Source organism: Chelonia mydas, chromosome 1 (assembly GCF_015237465.2).
Source record: "Chelonia mydas isolate rCheMyd1 chromosome 1, rCheMyd1.pri.v2, whole genome shotgun sequence".
Classification (NCBI taxonomy): Eukaryota; Metazoa; Chordata; order Testudines; family Cheloniidae; genus Chelonia; species Chelonia mydas.
In genome coordinates, this window is record NC_057849.1 from 9,205,859 (window position 1) to 9,224,712 (window position 18,854).

The 18,854-nt window shown below is 54.5% G+C and overlaps 1 protein-coding gene across 1 annotated transcript in view; it reads left to right on the top strand.

Moving 5' to 3' along the window:
* The first annotated feature begins 2,853 nt into the window (after positions 1 to 2,853).
* The window catches only part of STARD10 (StAR related lipid transfer domain containing 10), a 49,887-nt gene continuing 33,886 nt past the window's right edge, over positions 2,854 to 18,854 (top strand). The window contains exon 1 of the mRNA XM_037914030.2: positions 2,854 to 5,543. Within this exon, the coding sequence (XP_037769958.1) occupies positions 5,382 to 5,543 (162 nt within the window). The 5' untranslated portion in view covers positions 2,854 to 5,381. The remainder of the gene's footprint in view (positions 5,544 to 18,854) is intronic.

The following is an 18,854-nucleotide window of genomic DNA, read 5'->3' on the forward strand; positions in this document are numbered from 1 at the left end:
ATTGTTCCTACTGCTGACAAGCCCAGGTGCCATGGGAATTATCTCAGCACCTTTTAGGGGTCTCTGGCTCGGGGCAAGCAACAGCTTCTAGAGATGCTCGATTCAAAGTTGCATGTAGGAGCCCTTGTAGCCATGCCCCAAAGCTAGCAGCATCGCTTCCACTCCACTCGAAACCGCAGCAGCGCGAGGAGCCTGCAGCCACATCGATTGGATTCATTGGAAAGACAACATATAAAGAGACATCGTCAACCACGTCCAGAGAGAGCTCGGCCACACAGACACCCAGTGCACGTGCCCCAGCAGACAGGGGAAGGGCACAGCTTAAAATGAGCCCGGCCACAAACCAGGAGACAAACTGGAGATCACAGCTGAGTATCTCCCTGGCGCTGAGCAGGAGAAGCTGCGTAGCTCAAAGGGAGGGAGCTAGGAATACGCTGTTCCCTTGTACAAGCAGCAAATGAGGTGCAGTGATCACCTCTACTAAGACTAGCCGCCTGGATGAGAGAGACGGCTGTAGGACACAACACAGACAGCTCAATCCCATACACTCGCAAAGCAGTTCTTAGGGACACGCTCACAGACAACCCGTCATTCTAAAGCTCCGAGCCCCCGGATGATCCTGGCACACCCTGTCCAAGGGGGCGTTGGACTCACTAGCAGAGAGCACTGCAGGTCAGTGCCCAGTTTACAGGGTCAAACGCTTGGGCATGTGACACCTGCCTCCAGCTGGCACCCTGAATCTCTGCCACCCCTTTGGCCCCATTTAATAAATTCATCCACCATTCAGGACTATCATGATTCTTAACCCAGATTGAAACCTAGACTCCCTCCCTCCCCCAAGAAGGGCATGGGCTGAAGAGAGGCAATTTATGATTAACCTACCTGTACCCAAGCCCAAATGGACACCTAACTTGGTGGGGATTCCTCTCCACTCCCTTAAAGACACACTTCCTCTTCCCCAGAGGCCTGTTCTCCGCGGCCTTCCTTCTAAATACCTAATGGCCGGAGTTTAGGAGATAGACAAGGGAGCACAGGTCAGAGTCTTGCTCAGAACAGAAGGTTTCCTTGGGTCAGACAGGTGCATTTCGTAAATTACCTTCGACAGGGAATCAGCAAGGCTGGGGGAAGCAGGACGCCTCATTGGCACTAGGGGACTCAGTTTATATTTGCCAGCCAGCAGAGCCGCTGATCAGGGTTTAGCCATTTTCACCTTTCTGTGATGTGGCCCGCAGCAATCTGGAGCAGAGGGTTACGACTAGGGTGCCTTTCTGGGCCACTTGCAGCCCATCAGCGCCTCGGGTGCGTGGGGCCAGCCAAGACTGGCGAGCTGCGCGGGCAAGGCCGGGTCCGCACCCCCCACCCGTCGCAGGGGGCGACCTGCGGAGCAGCAGGAAGGGGCGGCAATGCCAGAACCAGTGGGCAGGGCACAGACCTGTGCAGACAGCTGGCCGCTGCGGGCAAGGAGCGTGACCATTAAAGCCGCAAGATGCAGCCAGCCGAGATTACTCTGCATGCAGCCGCCGGCGGGATGCAAGCGGCTAGCTCTGCATGAAGCCGGGGGGGGGGGGCTCCAGAGGGTGCTCTTCCGCCCCGCCCTCAGTTTTCAGATGCCGATGCGGCCTGCACCGCATCCGGATACGGCCAGGTTCACACGCACCAGCGCCCGGGAAGAGGCAGGCGCGCTGCCCCCTGCCGGACAGAGAGGGCTTTGCGAGCAGGGCGGGCCCCCTTAGCGAAAGGCGCCGACGCTTGAACGCAAAGCAGCCGGATTACATCACAGAAAGGCCGAGAAGAAACCCTGCAAGATATGCACGCCGGTTTGCTCCGAGACCTTGCAGCAACGGTTTGGGCCAGCAGAGCCTTTACGTGCCCGCCCCGGACCTCGCTCCTCGTCCAGGCTCCGCTCCTGCCCAGACTGATGGGCAAGGCCAGGTCTTAACTGAGCTGGTTTGGCGTTTTCTCCACCCCCATTAACCAGCATGTTCTGTTTTTGCGAGGGGACGGCTCCTAGGGCTGGAAATGGGCATCTCTCCCCTGCCATACATTGAGAGAAAGAAACCCCGAAAGAGCAGCGTTTTGAAACGAGATCCAACCTTTCAAACAACCTCCTGCCCGTCAGCCACGCAGCTGCTTGACCTGGGCAATTTCTTCCCCTTTTCTGGGGAAACAAGCCCAGCTATTTGTTCTGTCTGTATAAATATTGCAACAGCTGCGCCTTTATCTGTGCAAGCCCGGCTTGTCCGCGCCGCACAAATACGGAGGAATCCCCTCTGCAGCTCTGCTTCGCTTGCCACGAGGCAATAGTCCTCTCCATTTCTGGTCGTCTCCGATGGCCTTGGTCGTTTCCAAAGGCATGTTCAGTGATGGGTGTGAAAAGATCATAACGCTTTAATATTTATACAACGTATCAAGGGACGGTCTTATGGTTCAGGGACTGAACTGGGACTCAAAGGACCTATGTTGGATTCCCAGCTCTGACACAGACTCGCTTTGTGAGCTGGGGAAAGTCACTTCGCCTTGGTTTCAGTTCCGCCGCTATCACATTGTAACAGTCCTTCTCGCTGACTTGTCCGTTTGATTGCACACTCTTCAGGGCAGGAACTATGCACCCGTGTAGCCCGCAGCACAACGAGGCTCCAATCTCTAGGTGCTTCTGTAATAAAAATCATAACTGGGCATCTAGAATCCGAGATCCTACAATCAAACAAATACAGATTAAGCTCAGTTGGCTCCAGGTGGGCAAGCCCTTAGTTCTGAGTGGGTGCAAGGGTCCGTCTGCCTAGATGCGATTGCAGGAACAGGAACTAATGACTTAAAATCATACGAGATTAAGACAGCAATTAAAATCCATACACTCAATGGGTCTCTCTTAGAGTTTGTGTGTGTATGGGGGTGGGGGTCGGGGGGGTGAGAAAACCTGGATTTGCGCTGGAAATGGCCCACCTTGATTTTCATACACATTGTAAGGAGAGTGGTCACTTTGGATAAGCTATTACCAGCAGGAGAGTGAGTTTGTATGTGTGGTTTTTGGAAACGGTGGGGGGGGGGGGGGGGAAGTGAGAAAACCTGTATTTGTGCTGGAAATGGCCCAACTTGATTATCATACACATTGTGAGGAGAGTGGTCACTTTGGATAGGCTATTAGCAGCAGGAGAGTGGGGTGGGAGGACGTATTGTTTCATGGTCTCTGTGTGTATATAATGTCTTCTGCAGTTTCCACTGAATGCATCCGATGAAGTGAGCTGTAGCTCACGAAAGCTTATGCTCAAATAAATTGGTTAGTCTCTAAGGTGCCACAAGTCCTCCTTTTCTTTTTGTGAATACAGACTAACACGGCTGTTACTCTGAAACAAGTACTCCTTTTCTTCTTAGAAACTGTGTTACTAGAACCTAATCTGGATTCAGATGGCACCTGATGGGGAAGGAAATGAAAGACAGCGCTGGTTAGTGGTCACTGCAGGGAATGCCCAAGTTCTCATCTCATCTCATCTCTGATTCAGTGTGTGGCCCCAGATAAGTCACTGGCTTGCTCTGTGCCTCAGCTTCCCCATCAGTAAAACAGGAAGGTAATGTTGCAACAAATCTGTGGCCCCTAGAAATCCGTGGTGGCTACTATGCATTGCAGCTACTGGCAATGACCACTACAGAACTCAGATTCTCTTGCTCCAAAAAACGCACTGAAAGCTAAAGGAGAATCTCCATTAGGGGTTGGCCGTATGGCACCTCTGACACACGGCGGAGCCGTTCCATTTCCCTCCAGGGGAGGGTAGTGGTGCGTGTATACTCCAGCCAGCTCATTGCATGATGGAGCTTGCTAAGTTAATGATGGTAAAGCACTTTCCAACGGCAAAGCAGCGTGACAGCTCCGCATTGGCATCTTTACGGCCTTTAACGGGAGGGTGTAAATCGACTTGATTCCTTCATCCCAGCTGCATGGGGGGCGGATGCCGAAAGCAATTATCATTACTTATTTAGATCCCAGGAGCACCCCAACCAAGATGAGAGCCCCGGGCTTTGCCCGGATGGGTTTACACTGCACACGGAAAGAAAACCTCCCTAGGACAGTCGAGGTGCCTTGCCCAAGGTCAGGCCCGCAGAGACAGGGCCCGAACACCAAGCGGCTGAGTGCCAGGCCAGCGCCTTGCCCTCCTCCCTGCCCCCTGGAAACGATCCCGCCTGGGCCAGCCCCTGGCTGCCCGCCCGGCGGCTGCTCCGTGATGCCGGCCCACGACGCCCTCTCGCCCGGTCCTTTTCCGCGGCGCCGCGTGCGAGGGACGCTAGGACCCCGCGGGATCCTCCGGCAGCGCCCTGGGAGGTGCAGCTGTGTCTGGGGTTTGGCTCGGCTGGTCAGTTTCACCTCCCGGACCGACACCCGCGCCGCGCAGCCAAAGGCAGGGCGGCTCCCACCGGCAGCCCTCAGCACCCAGCGAGGCGCCCCAGGCCGGCAGGATCAGCCGGCGCAAGGTGGGGGGAGACCGGGGTGGAACCTCTCTCCTGGGAGCCGCGATTCTGCTGCGCACCGGGGACCTGCTCTCGTCTCCTCCTCCTCCTCCTCCTCTGCAGAGCCCCAGCTGCTGCTGCTGCTGCTGCTAACCTGCTGCTCCAGCCTGGGCTGGAGCCAGAGGAGAGGGGACCGGCTGCAGCTTTCCGTGGGCGATCCATCCCTTCCCCGGAGTTGGGGTGGTTTTATTTGTTTGGATTCGGTTACGACCATCGTCGCCTCCCGGGCAGGAAGCTTGCGTGGCTCGGGGGAGCTCAGAGAGGCAGAGCCTGCGAGGAGGAAGCAGCCCGCCCCACCTGCCGCGGTAATCACACTCACCTGTTCTCCGTTGGCGGCGCACCTGGGCAGCAGGGGCCGGTTTCGAGGCGGCGGTGAGCCGCACAACTTGGCGTTAAACGTTGAGGAGCCAGGGAGAAAAGGCGAAAGCCTCCCCCCCAGGGAGGAGAGACTCTGTCTACACACACACTTCTCCAGCGCAGAAAGGACCAGGGCGGCTCAGTGCTATTTCCGGGGTTTTCCTCTAGCCTGTGCTGAAATATTTATATTCTTTTGCCTTTTTTGTTTGCAGGGGAGCCATCTGGTGAGTCCTCCCCACCAGGAGCCCTTAGGAGACAGCTTCTGGTTCTCACTGTAGAGAACTTAATTTTGAAATCTGCTTTTCCTGCCTGTTCTGAAACCATCTCCTCTTCCCCTCCTCCCCCGCCCCTACCTTTAAAAACAAAACCATTCTGGTTTCAGAATCTCTTAATTGGGGCAAAACCAGTATTTCCGTTTTTTTGGAGTGGGGGCGGGAGGGAGACAGACACCGTCCCAGGCCCACCGTGCCTATTCTTGTTAAGGAAACTTAAAACTAGAATTTGTCAGTGTCCCTTCCACGAGCATGTCCACCCGGGAAAGCGTACAGATCCCAGACGATCGGGATTTTAATAATTTCCGGACCGAATGCAACTCGGACGCAGGCTGGAGTCAAACTTATAACAAATCGGGACTCGTTGTGTGGATTCAGGTCTTGGAGGTGGAGAGATCCCTGCATAAAATCAAGGTAAGAAACCGGCTGGGATCTGTGGGAATGTTAGAGGTACCCTCTGCGTTGTCTGTGCCCACGCGCTCTGGAGTTAAGCAGGCTGTTTGCAAAACACTGCAGCAGTGGGATGCAAGAGACTCCTTGTGTATTTGCTGCTTCAGTATTTCTTCATTTTCTAGGTGCGTTGTGCAGGGCAGGAAGCTGGTGGGAATGTGGGGCTGCGTGCAGGAGTGTTTCCAGGGACCCCTGCATGCAACTGATCCAATCAATGATTTATGTAGTACCCTCTCTTCTTACATTAGTGGAACAGATAGATTATCTAGCCTGGTATCCTGTTTCCCAGTGGCAGGCTGCTGGCATAAAATCCCCATTCTGTATATCTAACTGTGCCATACTGAACCGCAAGGGGGGGTGTGTGTGTGTGAGAGAGATTTTTTCCTAACCTCACCTGGCCTAGGCTTTTACCCTGGAGTGGAAGGACTGGGTATATCTTACTACTCTTCTGTTTTAGCCAGTGTCCTGGCACGTCATATTATCTAATCCTGCTCTTAATCTTGCTGAGTATTTGCCTCAATATCTGGTAGCAGTGAGTTCCATCGGTTAACGACTTTCTTTAATGCAGCATTTTCTATCCATTTGAAATGTGTTGCCTTTGAATTTTGCATGGGTTTCTCCTCCTTGGACAATGTGCTGAGGTGAACAGGAAGTGCCCAAATGTACCTTTCCAAGGCCTGTAATGCACGATGCTCATCTGCAATTGGCTTGTGCTCTTCCCCCCCACCCCCATCTCCGCTCCCTTACTAGTGGGGACAGAGGCTCCACGGAGCCAGCTCACCTCCCCCTAGCCCATGGCCTGGGATCTCTCCGCTTGGTGGCTTGGCAGAAAGTAGGGATTGGCAAAGTTGCCTGACCAAGGAGCTGAACCCTCTGTTCTGAGGGCCGTTTCCACCAGTGGATTGAGATGAGCTGGAGTGCCTCAAGCAGCAGAGAGAAGCTAGGACAGGCCTGAGCCCTGGATCCCAAATTGCAAAGAGAAGGTGCTCTGTCCCCTGCCCGACTGCCCCCTAGCAGCAGTCACCTTACTCCAGGGCAGTGTGCGATCGGGGCCTTTGGTGCCTAGAACTTGCAACTGCGACTCCATTTCTCTTGTAGATGCCTTTGGCTAGAACAGTTATGGACTCCATGCCTATTAGCGGGGCTTCGCCTGCTTGTCCCACACTCAGCGCGTGCCCACGAATGTATGACACCCTTCTATCTCCTCTGTGAACCCCTGCTGTACAGGCCTCCCCTGCGGGAGCCTCAGCGAAGTTCTAGAAGTTCAACACGAGGTGGAGTAGCCGGATCCATCTTGGACCCTTGTGGAATCTGCTGCCGAGGCTCCGTGTCCCCAGAGCCCCCGCTGGGTGTGGGTAGTTAGAAGGTAGCTGGGTAGGAAGATGGGGTACCCCTTCTGGGACCAGAGCAGGCTGGGATCCCTGCGTGGTACCATAGACTCACTTGTGGGGCAAGGTCTGCCCATCTCCCGTGTCTTGTAAGGATTGTCAGGGAAGCTGGCATGGCCAGATCTGAAAAGTGTGCACACAAGGAGGGGGGTGGGGAGTGTGTGAGAGAGAGTCCCAGATCCATTACTCCCTGGAGTTTCCTGGGTGCTCAGATACTAAGGGGATATATAAGAGCCTGTATAGAGTAGAGTAGGACTCTGGCTCTTGGTAGCGATCATCTGCATTACGGGCACACCCAGGGCCCGATCAGGACCAGAGCAAGGTGCTGTACAAACACAGAGCAAGAGACGGTGGGACTGGCCAGCTCCAGGAGCTGAGAATGGGCTCCTGAGCCTGCCACCCCAGCTCATGCCAGGTGTCAGTAGCGTCTGAAAGCCCGCCCCCCCCCCCCCGCCCAATCTCAAGGCCGTTCTGGTGTCCCCAACGTGAAGTGCATTTGTGAGTCTCTGTTCAGAAGCAGACAAGTGTCCCTTCTGCAGAACACCCCCCTCTCCCCCCCCCCCCCCCCCCCCCCCCCCCGCCTCACCCCATGCACTAGCTGGCTCCTTTATTGGCAGCCTCAGCAGAGTGGCCGTAGACTGAAAGGGGCACGGGGGACTGAATGCCCTACTGGGACAGGACCGAGGCTTGCTGGCTGGGGCTGCGGGCACCGTCTGCGTTAACGCTACCTGTGGAAAAACTTGCCAGATGCCTCGTAGCCGGGGGCAGATGCAGTGGTGGGGAGCTCCAACTATCAAGTTCCAGAGGCAGCACCTGGATGAGGAAGCCACTCTTGGGAAGGAAGAGGATCCTGAGCTTTCTGCTTCTGTGGGTGGGTGGGCTCCCTCTCCTGTCGGCCTCCACCAACTGGCAACTAAGATGAATCTTCATCACCTTTTTGCTTTCTGTCTCTCCCTTCGAGCCTCCTGGACACACGGCAAGGAGGGAGCATCTCTCTCTCCCCCTTCTCCTCCCCTTCATCCTTGGATACTCGTCCTCCTCAGTCAACTCCTGTGCCTGCCTCTGCAGCTGCTGCTCAGTGCTTTCCCCAAACTCACCTGATTTCTTGACCATTTCTCAGCTGCCCTCCGGGTTACGAATGGCAGCAGAGTGTCGTTCCTTTCACTTGTCTGCTGCTTGACAAACTCTGATCAGCCGCCGAGGCACCGGAGCTTCCTGTGGGTAGACCCAGGAAGGCAACATTGGAAGGTTTTCTTTGCAGTGGTAAAGCCTAGAAACTGAACGGTTGGTTTGTTTTGTTTTTTTTAAACCAAAAGTGCAGATTTTGCACAAATCAATGGCTTAGCCTGCTATACTGAATAGAGAGCTTCCCACTCTCCAGGTTTTGAGTGTGTGAGTTGAACTTCAAAAATTCACTATTGGCAAATTGAAGGCTTCAGCCAGTCTGGGCTGTCAAAATGACACTTCACACCCACTCCACATTCAGAAGTAATTGGGCTCCATGCAGGAATGACTTGCTGAAATTCTCTGGTCTGTGCTATGGAGCAGGTCAGACTAGGTGATCACGCTCAAATAAATGTGTTCGTCTCTAAGGTGCCACAAGTCCTCCTTTTTTCTTTTTGCGGATACAGACTAACACGGCTGCTCCTCTGAAACCTATTATTACTTGTGGTGGTCCTGACAGGCCTTGAAATCCACAAACACTCTCACACAGATTTGGGTGCCTGTATGCAAAACATTGTCTGTGTCCCCCAAGGGCCAGTATCTGATGCTTCCGGAGAAGGTGAAAGATCCATAATGCACATGCTGAGTGGTGCAATTCTATAACAACACTTAGTGCTTCCTTAATACGTGAAGCATGAATTAACCTGACAACCCCTTCCCTTGTCAGGGGGCGGATTCTCATCAGTGGGTTGACAGACACCAAGAGAATATAGCTACAGCTTTCCAAAGTGCCCACTGATTTTTAGGTGCCTGACCAGATAAAAACTTCCTAACCGTAGGACAATGGAACGGATGCCTCCGGGGGTCATGGAAACTGCTTCGTTGGAGGTTTTCTGAAGGAGGCTGGATAGCCATCATTCTTGGATGGGTTAGACACCACAAACCCTGCACCTTGGCAGGGGGTTAGACTAGATGACCCTTGTGGTCAATGTTCCCTCTAATTTTTGACAGGCCGTGTGTGCAAAAAATTTCTTCTATGCAAATTTTTGAAGCCGAGTTCAAATTTGTGCACCATGAGGCAAATGCGCCCAAGCGAGTAAAATGCTTATACATTTAAAAAGTTTTAATTTGCAATTTGTGATAGTTTTTACACCGTTATTTTATCAATGTCATTTTTTAATACTTAGAAAAAGGAAATTTTAACCTCCTTCCCCCCCCCCCCCCCCCCCCCGCCCGCTAGTAGAATCTGGCTGTGTTGATAGATGGCAGGCGAACAATGTGAAAAGTCACCCGTAAATGATATTTCGGCCTGGCTCCGATGTTGTATTTCATTTTTTGTGCGTGCGGTGTTTCACCATGTGCGCGGGGTATAGGATCTGTGTGCACGCACAGCTTAGAGGGAACGGTGCTTGTGGTCCCTTCTAACCCTATGATTCTATGACCTGAGATGCTCTAGGCTTGGCTATACAGAGGTGCCCACAACTTCCACGGATGGTGTGGGTCCTCGGCTTCTCTGGAATCAGGCCCCTGGGGTCTCGTGTTGGGTACTCAAAAATTGAAAGTCTGCTTGAGTGCTATGCCCTGGTGAGAGTCGTTGTTAGGGTCGGGACTAGAATGCAGGTATCCTGGCTGCTGTCCTGTGTTCAGGATACTCGTCCACATCCTTCCATAGGGCTGCTGCTGACCATACGTCTCTCTTCTGGGTCTGTAGTTGCCCCATCAAACTTCAAGTGCTTTATTACTAGTGGGTCCGTTTTATCTGGTCTTTAGCTTTTTGTTTTTCCCTGAAGCACAGGGATTGCCTCCGTTAGACCCGGGCCTGAGCCACTCCCAGCACTGACTGCAACCTTGCTTGGCTGCAACACAAACCTGAAAGCTCTGGCCTGTCCTTGGCAGCGTGCTGGGAGCAGAGTGTGCCCGGCAGCACATTGCACTGCAGATGCAGAGCAAACAAACGGAGCTGGCAGCTCTGAACAACCTGCCTCCTGAGACCGCTGCTGGCTGGGAGTGGGAGAGAGCCTCCCTGTTGGCTAGAGGGCTGGACAGCTCAGTCACGTACAGGAAAACAGATTTGTGTGTGCTCTGGCATCCCATGGCAGCAGGCTTTGTAGGTCAGCTCTCCTCACTTCTCCAAGGGCTAGGGATCCTTCTTTCCCTGGCCCTCTCCCATGCGATCTGCACACAGAACACTTGCAAATCGCCTATACAGCAGTGCTCGGGACCAGGGGGACGGGGCCTTAGGGTGCCCCCAGGCTTCCCCTCTCGGTAACTTTCTGCGATGTCCCCGTCTGGGGCCTTGCAGCGGTGAAAGTGCAGAGGCAGGCACGCTCGCTGTTGCTGAGGTTTAGCATGCGTTGCATCGGGCGCTGCAGTGTTCCGGAGCCTACGCTGAATCTGTGCAGCGCAGAGTCTCCTGGTTACCCCAGCGAGCTAGCAAGGCTGGCCTCTGGTCTTTGCACACTGCTTTGGGGTCCCTGTAATCACACACACTAGCCCCATCAGATACCATCATGATTGGGGAGGACTGTGTTGTCAAGGGGATTTGCCATTGAGGGTGCTGGATGCACACAGGCCCTGTGGCTCTCAGGTTCCCAGTCTGACTGAAGCTGGGCTACCTAGTGTCATCATGCACTTAAATTCTGGCCCAGGGGCTGTAACAATGAAACCAGCTGATCTCGATCGTACCCTGGAGACATCGAAGGGGGAGGAGTGTCCTCTGCCCTGAGCCCAGCAGTATGAGAGCGCCGTGATTCGGGAGGCTGGTAACACATTCGGTATAAACCACTAGGCCGGTTGCTCGCTGTCAAAGAAGGGAAGGGCAAGGAAGCAGTAGATGTGCTTGATCTTGATTTTTAGTAAGGCTTTTGACACAGTCCCACATGACATGGGCAAACTTGGGACATTCGGTGGGTGTACAACTATTCTTCGTGTAGGGTCTTTCAACCAGTTATCAGTGGTTGGTTGTCAAACTGGGAAGGCATACCTAGTGGGGTCCTCCAGGGGTCAGTCCTGGGTCTGGTGCTAGTCAGTATTTTCATGAATGCCCTGGAGAATGGAGTGACGAGGATGCTTATAACATTTGTGGATGACCCCAACCTGGGAGGGGTTGCAAGCACTTTGGAGAATAGGATTAGAGTTTGAAATGACCGTGACAAATCAGAACTGGTCTGAAATCAACAACATGAAATTAAATAGCGACAAGGGCAAAGTACTTTACTTGGGAAGGAAAAATCAAATGCACCACTATGCTCTGGGGAGTACCTGGCTAGGCAGCAGCACTGCTGAAAAGGATCTGCAGGGTCCTAGTGGTTCCCAAGTTGAATATCTATCAACAACGTGAGGCAGCTGCTAAAAAGGCGACTATTCTGGGCTGTATTAGCAGAGCATTGTATGTAATTCCTGGGAGGTCATTGTCCTGCTCTGCTTGGCACCGGTGAGGGCCCAGGTGGAGAACTGTGCCCAGTTCTGGGCACCACACTTGGGGAACGATGGGGACAAATTGGAGAGAGTCTGGAGAAGAGCATCGGAAATGATCAAAGGTTTAGGAAACCTGAGCTGGGAGGAAAGATTAGAAAACCTGGGCGTGTTTAGTCTCAAGAAAAGAAGACCGAGGGGGGACCTGAGAACAGTCTTCAAATCTGTTCAGGTGCGTTATCAACAGGGTTGATCAATTCCCCAGGTCCACTGAAGGTGGGACAAGAAGCAATGGGCTCAATCTGCAGCCAGGGAGATTTAGGTTTGATATTAGGAAAACCTGTCTGATGAAAGGGTAGTTGAGCTCTGGACTAGGCTTCTGAAGGAGGAAACCCCGTCACTGGAGGTTTTAAGACCAGGCTGGACAAACCCCTGTCAGGGATGGTCTAGGCTTACTTGGCCCAGCATTAACGCAGAGGGCTGGACTTGACGACCTCTTGAAGTCCCTTCCAGTCTGACATGTCTGATTGTAGAAACATGCCTCTGAAAGTTCTCAGTCCTAATGGAGGTCTCTGAGCTTTGCTGGAGGCAGCTGTCTCGTGACCCTTCCGTAGCACTAGCGGATTGAGAGACCAGCAGAAGTGATGGCACCTGCTGGTAAGCTGTTTTAATAACACTTACAGCAGAACCCTGCTTTCCTTGTTGTATTACGGAGCATTTAGAGGCCCCAGCTGAGATCAGGGCCCCATTGTGCAAGGTGCTGTACAAACACATACATGGTGGGAACCAGTCCCTGCCCCAAAGAGCTGACAGCTTAACTAGACCAGGCAACAGGGGGCCGGAAGGGGAAACTGTTTTTACAGAGGGGAAACTGAGGTACAGAGAGATGGAATAATTTACCCCAGCTCACGCTGGGAGCCTGAGGCCTCCTGAGTTCCAGCTCAGTGTCTTAACCACATGACTACCCTTCCTCTAGAAGTCTCAAGGCCTTTGTGGTAGCTGAATAGTAATGGCAGCCCTGGAGCATTCGGCCACTTCCTAGCCTGAAGAGTGCATTCCACTGAGTGACGCTGAGATCCTGCGTGCAGTGGAGACATACCCAGACATACCTGTAGGGCAGGAGGGATGGGAGGCCTGTGTGTCGAAAGAAACTCGCTGAGCAAGTGGTTCTAGGCTTTCGGTGTCACAGCAGGTCTGAGTGGGTGGGGTTGGTCTCGCCGGCACTCACCTGTGCTCCAGTGGCCCGGAAGAGGTCAGTTGCCGCCCTTCTCTGGAAACACCTTCCTGGTGGGCTCTTGTTCCATGTAGTGGAGCCCTTGCTGGAACCGAGGTTTCGTCAGGTGCGAGGGTGCCGGAGATGGGAGCCGTATAAGCACCTAGCCAGGCAGTGGCTGAGACAGGAATTGTGTGGGAGCTGGGAGAGCTGCGTTCCTGTACTTTACCCACTAACGTACTTGCTGCTGGCCATGGTTTTATTGGTGTCTCTGTAGGATACACAAGTGACCCCCATCTCCAGAAGTGGAACAGTGCCACTACCTACGAGCTGGTCTGTGAGCTTTAACTGGTCTGGGCTTCGACAGGAAAACTCTAGGGGACACTTGGCCACTGTGGGAAGTGATGTCACTGGCCCGGCCGGTAAATCCCACTCTGGTTAAATGCGCTTGGCCTGCCCACGGGACAATCTCTGAAACTGTCCGTGTGATTCCAGCTGTGTGCCGGGATTTCGGTTCCGAGATCAAAGCCACCCTCTGCAATTTCAGCCTGGCTTTCTGCTTCCCTTCGTGCCCTGGACTCTTGGGTCGTGGTGCGGGGTCCTGTCTGACAGCTGGGGTTTCATTTCAGCCGTGGGCGAAGCCATGGCTGTGGGGGGTGGAAAGCACTCTAGGCTCCTTGGAGGATCAAAGGCAGTATGTAAACGGCTGTTTATCCAAGGGGCTGAGCTGAATGGTGCCGGGTGGAAGGTTTCTCTGACCTGCTGCGTGGAGTATGAATGGGAGGGAGGTAGAAGAGTGCTGCGTGTATTCTGGTTGCGTCATGGAGCATGATCTCCTCTAATGATTAGCAGGCGCGGCAGGAAAAACAGCCTGAAACCGTACAATAGGATATACTGACTTGGGCTCAAATGACACGTTTGGAACATATGAGTAGCACCTCGTAGTTAATCATTAAATCCCTTTGTAACCTACTTGGGAATTCAAATCGCTTGACTCTGCCTGTAAGCGGGGGAATAGTCCCGCTATTGTGGGGAACTTTCCTGATTTCTGCACTACCCTGGTGAAGTGGGCTAGCGAAAGGATCTGAGTCCTCGCTCCCACTTCCTTTACCCAGAGGCCTCCTTGCCCTTGAGGACTCTCCTTCCACTCTCCTGTCTGGCAGAGTCCTCGCAACCCCAACGAGGCTGGGCCCAGGATTCCTGGGAGACTCGACCCTCAACCCTGCTGTGGTCACCTAGGACAGGGGCTAGGGTGTCCCCACTCCGGGGTAGTCTCTCTGCACTGGGCACTTCTCTGACCCACTGACCATTACACACAATTTAAAGCAAATGCAAGTTATTTAATCAACAATTAATTTTTAAAAGAATAAGGAAAAATGAGAAAAGTTAAAGGAAACACATCACCCCGCTCTGTGGCAGGGAACATCACAAACAGCGTCTCTGGAACGTCAGGGCAGTTCACAGTCTGTTCCTTGTAAGTCCCAGGCCCCTTCTCAGGCCCTGGCCATGCTGCAGGGATGCTGTGGGTTGGACACTCGCTCTGGTGGTGACCACACGCTCTCAGGCTCTAAGTGGTAGGACCCTTCTTCCCAGTGTCGCCCTCACCCTGTCGGGCTTATGATCCAAGCCTGGCCTGCAGAGCCCCTTGGCTGAGGCGTCTCCCTGTGCTGGGCCCGCTGCCCAGCGTCCCCCTCGCTCTCCCCAGCTGCTCACTGCACCCAGCTCCGGACTGCTCCAGCCCCAGCTCCACCACTCGGTCTCCGCCCTGCTGCTGCTCTGCCTCCAGCTCCCTGGGCTGCTTCTTTAGCCCCTCTGGCTCTGGTTGCTGCAGCTCTGCTCCCAGGACAGGTCTGCTCTGCCGGCTGCTTCTGTGACTCTGCTCCCAGCACTGACCTGCTTCCTGGGCTGCTTTTCTGGCCCCTCTGGCTCTGGTTGCTGCAGCTCTGCTCCCAGGGCAAGTCTGCTCTCTCTGGGCTGCACCCGCAGCTTTGGGGTTGCAGCTCTGCTCCCAGGACAGGGGCTGCTCTCTCTGGATCTGGCCCAGCTCTGCTCCCCAGCTCAGCTTGCGCCCCTGCTTCCTCCTTGGCTCGGCCCCACTCTGTCTGACCCAAGCAAATCCAACTCACAGTGAGGACAGGACCTCCCTGGCCTCCTGACTCCCTGATTAGCTGCCCGCGCTGTCATTCAGGCTGACCTGGAGCATTGGCCTCTCCCCATTGCTCCTAGGGATTGGCAGTCTCAGGATCCTGATTCCTCATCCACCCTTCCCCCTTTTAGTGCTGGGAGCTAGCAACTAAAACACCCCCACTGAATGTTAGTAAGGGGGCAACAGTCCCCTTATATGCCCATTCCGCAGGAGGGATGCAAACCACTGGGCCAAACTGATCTGTGATAAAAGCCATTAAAGGTTACTTCTGAGGAGGCGGAGCTAACACAGAATAAACTTTGGGGAAGGGGGGAAAAGGTGGCCCCTTTTTGGGGGAGCGCGGGGTGTTTGCAGCGAGGGGCTGGGCAGCCCTGTGCTTGTGGCTTGGACTGATGCTGGGTCTGTCTGGTGCTGGCACCAGAATGCAGTGGACTAGAAACCTGGTCTCTGACACAGCCCCATCTGATCGAGGGGTCTAGTCAGGTTCACGGAACGGCTGGCGTGTGGGCAAGGATGGTGCAGTGACGTGGAGGGAAAGGCAGAGTATGTACTGGGAATAGGAATGGTAAGACATCTGGACTGGGGCAGGGACAAGTTTTGTGTTCTGTCTGGACAGCGCCTAGGATGATGGGACCGCTACTGCACTCCAAACAGCTGGCACTCATTGGCCCTGACATGGGCTGAACGGGCTACAGCCACCCAGCTCCCTGCCTCCCATTAGAGACGGCCCCTCCGGGTCACGATGCAGGCGGAGGTTGCTCCGTCGCTGTCCTGACGGGCTCTGAGGTTGACCGGCCAGCACCTTTCACCTTTCCAGCTCAACGGATCGCCTCGGGTGACCGGAAGCAGGAGGAGAGCAGGAGGGAGCTTGGGCCTTCCGGCCCAGGCCTGTGCTCGCTCGGAGATGGCCCCTGCCCTGCGGCAGCAAAGAACATCTAGAGGATCAAGGGAGAAGGAGTTGGGGTGGAGCAGAGGGGCATCCTGCAGCCATTGCAAGCCCCAGTGATGTCCCCTGCCCCCTCCATCCCGGCTGAGAATCTCTCCAGGCCTTGGGTGACTAGATGTCCCGATTTTTGGGGTATTTTTCTCAATGGGCACCTATTACCCCCCACGTCCTGATTTTTGACACTTGCTATCTGGTCAGCCTATCCAGGCCTCTTCCCCGGCCAGGCTGGGGGCAGCCCATGGCAGGCCACGATCTCTAATCCAGCCCCGCCGCTCTCCATGGCGGGGTGACAGTTGGCCTCCTGTGTGTCTGAGTTTCCCGTCAGACAGGTTTAGCCCCACACCTCGCTGGAAACAGATCCTGCTCCTGAGCTGGCGTCTGTAACCTGCGTAGCACTAGCAGGGGGCCGGCCAGCCAGGCCGGGGGGAGGCCAGAAACAGAGAGGGGTTGGAGTCCCAGTGCTGGGTGTAGCTTTGGGTGCCTTGTGCCTGCCATATGCCTAGAGGGTGTGGGCCCCGTGTGGGAGCGTCGGCCCTGTTATAAAACCTCGCTGACTCCTTTGCTGCAGGGTGTGTCCTGTCGCTGGAGGATTCGCTCCGCCCAGGCGGGGGCTGCGTCCTTCCTCCGCTGCTTTCTCTCCTGTCCTGGCTGCCTTTCCCCCAGCTCCTCTCCCAGGAGGCTCCAAAAGCAAACCCACCGCCCCCGCTCCAGGATGCGAGTCTCCTCTGGTGCCCTTGGCACTGTGGGAAAGCCAAAAGCTCCTGGGGGTGAAGGCAGTGGCACGTTCAGCCCTCCCCAAGCACGCGGTGATATGGGGTGAAGGACGTGGGCAAATGGCCGTGTCAAGCCATCCCAGGGCTAGCAGCGTAAAGGTAGCCAGCAGAAGGATGGGGGAAGGGGAAAGGGTTTGTCTTTTTTTTTTTTTTTTCTGTTGCTTTAAAGAAAACTCCCAAGTCCCTCTTAAAAGCCATTTTCCTGATTTGTTTTTACACTAGAAATTCCGGTCTCGTCTAATCTGTTTCTTCCTGAGTCCGTGTTTGGTTGGGGACCTGACAGATTTATGACATCGGAGCCACCACGCAAGGGAAAGCTGGTTAATTTAGTCAGGCTGTGTAAAATCCTCTGCCTTTAACTCAAATGCCTGGGAAACATTTGGGGGGATGGAAGTTTCAGTGTCCTTCACTCCTTGATGGTGGGAAAGGATTAGAGGCTTATGTGGCTTAATCCAGAGTTACAGGAGAGACTAAAAATATAAACATTGGGGATATAAACTTCCATGCTTCAGGGCACAAGCCACCCGCTGTCAGGAAGAAACTTCCTCCAGGAACAGATGATTCCAAAATGGGTCACTAAGGCATTTCTGGCACCTTGCTCTGAAGCAGCCAGCGCTGGTCACCGTCCAAGATGGGCTGCTGGGACCTGTGCTCTGATCGGGTCGGTCTGGCAATTGCTGGCTTCAGTTAAAGGCAAAAGAAGGCCACTGTCTGTGTCCGAGACCATTGGTGCGTCCCCCGGGACAGAGCAGATTGGATGTTCCTGATGGAACTGAAGTTAAAGGGCTTCCAGACGCTTGCTGCTTCATCGCAAAGAACGCAAATGAGTGCACCAGTTTTCACAGGGTACCTTGAACTAGCCAATGCCAGTTATTTTACTAGCTGTATCTATCTAGGCAATGAGGAGAGGGAGTCCCTGAGATCTGATTTAAATCACCCAACCACCATCCCATCGCCCAAAGGCCCCCAGCCCCTCGCCGCTCCACGGCAATGTGCGGGAGGGCCAATATTTGGGTCACTCCCTAACCAGCAGGAAACTTTGCTCTAGGAAAGCTGGCCAGCTGCTTCCCAGAAGCTCTGCAGGGGCTTAGGAGGGCTCTGTGCAGTGAGAGATGTTGCTACAGCAGCCTAGTGCCCATCAACAGTAGACACGTGCTTGGGAGCGTCTCCGTGGAGTCAGCCAAAGCTTGTGGCTTGGCTGCGCGTTTGACCCACATCTCCGTGTGGTCGGGAAATCCTCTCATTCCTTCCAGACCCACGGCGTCAGCTGCCCTCCATGCCTGTGATTGGCCACGTGCTCTGTAGCCGCTGGGGCATGGGGCCAAGGCCAGCTGTTAACGGTCTAGGCTGGCTGACTGATGTAAAACAGGGTGGCAGCACACGCCGTGGGTCAAAGCAGAGACTTACGACTCCTGGGGGCTCTCGTCACATCTGGGAGGAAGTGACGTTTAGTGGTTAGAGCGGGAGACTAGGCATCAGGATTCCTGGGTTCTGTTCCTGGTTACTGAGTTGCCATGTGCCTGTGGGCAAGTCACTTAACCTCCCTGTGCCTCAGTTTCTCTAGCTGTAGGATCGAGGCAGTAAGGCCTGCTGGCAGGGCTAATTCATCAGCGTGTGTAAAGTGCATTGAGGTGAACGATGCTATGGAGCGCTCATAAACGCAGGGATACCCGGCTTCACCGCTGCGCCGGTCATTCAGAGCTGGATTCCTTTGACTTGCTGGCATTGGAAAGCAAAAGTGGTTCCTCGCCCGCCCTTTTCTGAGCTCATTGAGCTGCAGGTGGAGGCTGTCACAGCTCCTGGGAACGGTGATAGGAGGCCAGTCAAACCCGCCTGGCCTGCCCTGGCATTGGAACGCCCGGAAGAGCCCGCTTTGTCTTAACATCCCTGCTGGGTTGCTGCGTCCGGAGGTGGTGCTGTGGCACGGTGGCCCCTGGACACTACAGTGGTGCCGAGACACTATGGTGGTGGGCACACTGGCGTGACGCTGATATTCCCACGCTGTCGTGGCATTAATATCGCTCCGACTCTGCCCTGCGCTAGCACAGTCAAGGGAGAATCTCAAATGTTAACAACTGGAGACTTGTGACCACCTTGTGCTATGGTTGCTCTTGGTGCCCTCAGTTTACAGCGGGGGAAACTGAGGCCGAGCACGTCCGTGACTTTTCCAAGGCTGTACAGGGAGCCTGTGGCAGAGCCACAGGGATTGAACCAAGCTGCCTCATCTCCCA